Source organism: Acipenser ruthenus, chromosome 32 (assembly GCF_902713425.1).
Source record: "Acipenser ruthenus chromosome 32, fAciRut3.2 maternal haplotype, whole genome shotgun sequence".
In the NCBI taxonomy this organism is placed as follows: Eukaryota; Metazoa; Chordata; class Actinopteri; order Acipenseriformes; family Acipenseridae; genus Acipenser; species Acipenser ruthenus.
In genome coordinates this window covers 7883667-7890121 of record NC_081220.1, presented here as the reverse complement: position 1 = coordinate 7890121, position 6455 = coordinate 7883667, and the positions used below count along the sequence as shown (strand labels likewise).

The 6455-nt window shown below is 45.4% G+C and overlaps 1 protein-coding gene and 1 pseudogene across 1 annotated transcript; one reads left to right on the top strand and one right to left on the bottom strand.

The window, feature by feature from the left end:
• Window positions 1-6455, top strand: LOC131703101 (uncharacterized; annotated as a pseudogene).
• On the bottom strand, window positions 4353-5263 carry LOC131702991 (histone H1-like). Its single transcript, XM_059005867.1, has one exon. It carries the CDS (start codon window positions 5023-5025, stop codon window positions 4408-4410), a length of 618 nt encoding a protein of 205 aa, XP_058861850.1. The 5' UTR covers window positions 5026-5263; the 3' UTR covers window positions 4353-4407.

The window sequence follows — 6455 nt, the reverse complement described above, 5'->3', positions numbered from 1 at the left end:
TATTGTATTATTTTCATAATACGGATCTACAGCATGTCTGGAAGAGGCAAAGGTGGTAAAGGACTCGGGAAAGGAGGCGCCAAGCGGCATCGCAAAGTGCTCCGTGATAACATCCAGGGCATCACCAAGCCCGCTATCCGCCGCCTGGCTCGCCGCGGAGGAGTGAAGCGAATCTCCGGGCTGATCTATGAAGAGACCCGCGGGGTGTTGAAGGTTTTCCTGGAGAATGTGATCCGGGATGCCGTCACCTACACTGAGCACGCCAAGAGAAAGACCGTCACCGCTATGGATGTGGTGTACGCTCTGAAGCGCCAGGGTCGCACTCTGTACGGATTCGGAGGTTAAGGATATTCATCGGCTGCATTTGAACACAAAGGCTCTTTTCAGAGCCACCCACAATATCAAGCACGAGTTTAAATCCGTTTACTAATCATTCACTTTCTACAACCTCAGGAGATGCTCTTTGGGTTAGGGTTTTAGTTATAGATTTATGTATGTTGTTTATATATGTATCTGCGTAAACTCTGAATTCCAATGACATTGTATGTATAATATGCGTTTTGGGAGTTATTTTGTTTAAAGAAAGTCTGCATTAATAAAGTACGGATAATGTATTAACGAGCTAATTTAATTAAGGTAGTATGTTGATGTAAACTAGGGAAAGAGGTATTGTTCTAAACTTGAACAGTCTTAAGCAAAAACACCGCTGCTTCACTTTAATATTAACAAACTGCTGATCCCGCAGAACTAGCGGTGTGTTCACTGGAAACCCCTTCCAGCTCTCCTAACAGGAGGCTGCCTGTCACCGGGGGAATGCGCTGCTCAGATGCGCGGGATTAGACAGCGGGGGTCGAGGCCGAGTGGGTAAGACGATGGACTGGGAATCCATTGGGGTCTCACCGCGCAGGTTCCAATCCTGCAGACAACGTGTAAATATTCATTTTGTATTATTCCGTGCCATTGTATATTCTCAATGAAACCATAGATAGGATGTCTATGAATGTTTTCATGTGGGCAAAAATCTGAGCCTGTGTTACTGAACCTCATCCCGAGGATACTCGAGTTAAAACAGGCACGGTGATCTAAAAATCTACAGCGATATTTCGTACTTTGGGGGGGAATGTTTTAATCAAACTGTTTTATAATGTAAATAAATTATTGGAACATATCATTTAAATTGGTATCATTGCAGATATAACTACCTTTACACAATGTAAACAAACTGGACAGTCAACAATATCGACTTTCTAGTTAACTGAAGTGCCCAGAACTCTAAACTGTAAACTAAAACCTAGGAATTATAACAACTCGAACACGACTGTAGGGCTGTGTGGTTTTAAACACTTCTAAACGGTTACATTTTGTTACAGCTGTCTTCCAATTTAAAAATGCGCGCCAAGAGGAAACAAGACAAACCGCAGCAGAACAGCGCCAAACCAGAAACAGCGGGCAGGGAATGATACCACCAATCAGAGGCATGCAATAAGATTCTGCACGCCCTCATCCACTATGACGTCTTTTAACATTCTAACTAGTATTGCACCGTTCTGTCCAATCACGAATGAGCCGGTGTGTATAATAGCAGGAGAGCGGCCGCGCATTTATTGTTGTGATATTCTGAACTACAGTGAAGATGTCTGGAAGAGGAAAGACTGGCGGTAAAGCTCGTGCTAAAGCAAAGACTCGCTCCTCCAGGGCAGGACTGCAGTTCCCAGTCGGTCGTGTTCACAGGCTACTGCGGAAGGGAAACTATGCCCAGCGTGTGGGCGCTGGAGCCCCGGTCTATCTGGCCGCTGTGCTCGAATACCTGACTGCTGAAATCCTGGAGCTGGCCGGGAACGCCGCCCGGGACAACAAGAAAACCAGAATCATCCCGCGTCACCTGCAGCTCGCTGTCCGCAACGACGAGGAGCTCAACAAGCTGATGGGAGGCGTCACCATCGCTCAGGGCGGAGTGCTGCCCAACATCCAGGCCGTGCTGCTGCCCAAGAAAACCGAGAAGCCAGCCAAGAAATAAATCACTCGGACGCCGCTTTTACATCTTATAAACCCCCAAAGGCTCTTTTAAGAGCCACCCACTTTTCTATAAAAGCGTATCGAATCAGTTTATTTTTATTGTCTGAAAAATACCGACTGGTGAGAATTGAAGCAATAAATAGTTAGTTTGTATTTGTGTGTGGCAGTGCAGCGCTGCCATGTCTGTTTGGAGCGATATCAAACCCACGCCTCGCCTCAGCGCGTGTAGATCACGTTCCCACATTAATGCCACGTTCTTTACAAAGAGACAATCTGATACAATATCAATGACTGCTTTACTTGGTTTTCGATCGAGCTACCTTGAAACATGCTTCCAGTTGGAAATCCACCCCCTCCCGCGTTTGTGTTTTATTGCGGGGATATGTATTTTCCGTGTTTTGTTTTTTGTTTGTTTGTTTTCAGTCTGATTTATAGTTTTTGAATTGGTTTATTTTCTTTAGTGTTAAGGGTACATGCTTGGTTTATGTATTTTCTCTCGCCATAAATAAGTATTGCTTGCCTATTGTTGAGCGTTTCTCCGTTACAATTTTGAACCCAGACTGCTTAATGTGAATGGAATGCATTTCTTATACTGGGGATAAGCAATGTTGTCCTGAATGACTATACTGTATTTATTTAAAAAAGGCGCCAACAGCTCCGAAACAATAACTGCTTAACAGAATGCGCGCGCGCAGAATTCAAATGTTCCAATCAATCATTGAGAGTCTGGAATATAGCCAATGAGGAACAGAGACCCGCCCTTCAGATCTCATAGCCTATCAGAGTAGCTCAGTTCCTATATAGTCTCTGGTATCGGCTGCTTGTGCCATTTACAGTTGTTTTTTTTAATACTGTGTAGTAGAGTTTGAAAATGGCAAGAACTAAGCAGACTGCGCGTAAGTCCACCGGTGGAAAGGCACCCAGGAAACAGCTTGCCACCAAGGCTGCTCGAAAGAGCGCCCCCGCTACCGGCGGCGTGAAGAAACCCCACCGTTACCGACCTGGCACTGTGGCTCTGAGGGAAATCCGCCGCTATCAGAAATCCACCGAGTTGTTGATCCGCAAACTGCCCTTCCAGCGGCTCGTCCGAGAAATCGCTCAGGATTTCAAGACCGACCTGCGCTTCCAGAGCTCCGCTGTGATGGCGCTGCAGGAGGCTAGCGAGGCTTACCTGGTCGGGCTCTTTGAGGACACCAACCTGTGTGCCATTCACGCCAAGAGAGTCACCATCATGCCCAAAGACATCCAGCTGGCCCGCCGAATCCGAGGAGAACGCGCTTAAACTGCAAAACCCTTAAAATACAGCGAAACTCAAAGGCTCTTCTAAGAGCCACCCACTTCTCTGAAAGTGTTATATTCCAATTTTAAATAAACAGCTGTAGTTTACACGGTAAGTGTTATATGTGTAAGTTTCGCAATTGAAACATGTTAACATTATATTATGAGCGCTTTTCGCTTTTCCTTCCCAACGTTGTGTTTCTTTTAAACCATCAAATCTATAGATGGAAAGAGAGGCTACATTTTAGGCCAAAATAAAAATCTGATATCAGATATAAAAAAATGCCTCGTTTATTATCGGCGGAATTTCGGGAGGTGAACCGGCTCGGACTCGCTCAGCTTGTTCGGTGTGTAACAGGAACAGCTTCGAGTCTTTTCTCAGAATCAGTTTGTTCTGTTTCTGTTCTAGCATTTGCTGACAGCGATGTGGGGATGATGGGGTTTGTGCTTGGTGATGTTTTTTTTCAGTCGACAAGTTCAAACCAGTATTTATATAATATGTAAAATAGCAACATTAATAAAATTGAGTCAAATACATAAAAACAATCTCGCTGTACAGTACAGACCATCGTAAATCGAGTCTGTTTATTGTAGTTTTCCAGTATTGCAGATACAGTTGTCATTGATCTAATGTATAATGTGCACAATGTGATAATTTTAATTGTAAGTCGCCCTGGTTAAGGGCGTCTGCTAAGAAATAATAATAAAAATAATAACAAAAGTATTGAACAATGTGACGTTTCCAAATCTAACACGAAATACTGTACAACTGCATTATGGCTTTTGATACTTTTTCGATATCATTTCGTAGTTTATTTGATTGCATGTCAAATAAAAGATCTAAATGAGGTTATTAATTATTTTAAAGGTGTTTCAATCATAGAATTGCAACACCTTTGTCCACAGCTGTACCTGCGGGGCGGCGCCATGTTTCACCGTCTTGGACTGCTCGCCGAGGAGACCGGGCTGTTCCACCGAGAAAGCGGAACACGTTCCACGGCAGCACATTCCACACATCGCCCTGTGTTTACAAGGACAATCTGCTCTTTTAGAAAGATGTTTTGGCTCTGAAAAGAGCCTTTGGGTTCACTGTCGCATGGTCGCTTTAACTGATCACTTCTTTTTAGGAGCCGCCTTCTTCGCTGCGGGTTTAGCTGCCTTGGTCACCTTTTTAGGTTTAGGCGCTGCCTTCGCTTTCTTCGGGCTCTTCTTCACGACCTTTTTAGGCTTGGCAGCCGCTTTCTTCGGGCTCTTGGGCGCTTTCTTTACAGCTTTCGGTTTCTTCGCTTTTGTAGGAGTCTTCTTGGGTGTCGCTGCTTTCTTTGCCGAAACATTTTTCGTTGTTTTCTTGACAACCGCTTTCTTTGCCGCTGGTTTCTTTGGAGCTGCCTTCTTCTTGGCCGCCTTCTCCTTGGCTTCAGCTGCTTTTTTGTTGAGCTTGAAGGAGCCCGAGGCGCCGGTGCCCTTGGTCTGTAGCAGGGTCTCCTTGGTCACCAGGCTCTTGAGGGCTCTATTGACGTGGGAGTTGTTCTTCTCCACATCATAGCCGCCGGCCTGCAGGATCTTCTTGAGCGCCGCCACAGACAGCCCGCTGCGCTCCTTGGAGGCAGACACAGCCTTGACGATGAGCTCCGACACGCTGGGACCCGATTTCTTGGGCTTTGCTGCGCTTTTCTTCTTGGGAGCTTTAGCCGGAGCAGGAGCGGCTGGTGCTGGAGCAGTTTCTGCCATTTCTAATATTTCAACACGGAGAAAACTCACACGTAATGCTGAACTGTTCTGCGAGTCACAGAATGCGAGCAGAAAGGCGGAGAGCGGAACTTATCCACACGATGAGAACCGTGTAGACTCAACTGACCCGCAGGCAACAGATTCATTATGAAAACGTCCTGTCTTGTGTTTTCACGCTGCACAAAATATACAATTTGACAGTGAAATTGGAACAAATGTACACAAACAACCGGGGGTATCAAAACAGAAGGGTTGTGTTTACAATATAACGTATTCTTTAACCAGGACCTTTACTGCATTTTTAATTGAGGTGACCAAAACTGCACTATCCTCCAGCGAAACCAAACTGCTCGCTCTGTACTTCGCTAGATTTTTTTGAATATAAGATGACAATTGTATTATTTAAAGTAACTGTATGATTGGTTTCACAAACGAGAAAGCTAGGCAAACACAACTTAAGTTTGAAGCGTGAAGTTTGTAAAACTGGACATTTAATCACCTTTATGTGCGGTGCAGTTAATACACTGCATCACGTTCTGCCGGATCATCCCCTTGTAATCGATTGGGAGAATTACTTTGTTGAATTGTATTTCTCTTCACCCCTGACCCACACTTGTTGCAACAATGTAAGTACCCTGGCATCAGCACAGCATTCTCTGAGTAGATTAAATATTTCATTAGTAGTGTATTTCATAGGCAATGCCACCTCTGCCTCCTGGTGAGGAAAACAGGTTATTTTTCCACTGTGTGTTTGCCTGCAGAAATACATAACCATTATGTTGGAAAACAATGTGTAAAAACTTATTTGGAATCAGGTTAAAGGACATTTCCATAAATTCATTCACATTCGCGTTGTTAATGAATCAGCAACACTTGAATACATGTAATGCGAGTCAGCAGTTTGGTGGTTAACACGCGCTCACAGACACGGCTCAGTGGTGGGCGGGTCTAATGTGTGCGCGCTCTTCTTTGCTGGCTTCTTTTTCAATCAGGTCCGGTCTGCGTGTATGTATTAGAGCCTCAGCCCTCGTTTCAAGTATTGTATTATTTTCATAATACGGATCTACAGCATGTCTGGAAGAGGCAAAGGTGGTAAAGGACTCGGGAAAGGAGGCGCCAAGCGGCATCGCAAAGTGCTCCGTGATAACATCCAGGGCATCACCAAGCCCGCTATCCGCCGCCTGGCTCGCCGCGGAGGAGTGAAGCGAATCTCCGGGCTGATCTATGAAGAGACCCGCGGGGTGTTGAAGGTTTTCCTGGAGAATGTGATCCGGGATGCCGTCACCTACACTGAGCACGCCAAGAGAAAGACCGTCACCGCTATGGATGTGGTGTACGCTCTGAAGCGCCAGGGTCGCACTCTGTACGGATTCGGGGGTTAAAGATTTGGACACAAGGACACGAACACAAAGGCTCTTTTAAGAGCCGCC

Bases quoted from the DNA above. Each gene is read 5' to 3' on its own strand.
- LOC131702991 (XM_059005867.1), bottom strand. From the start codon at position 5,025: ATGGCAGAAACTGCTCCAGCACCAGCCGCTCCTGCTCCGGCTAAAGCT.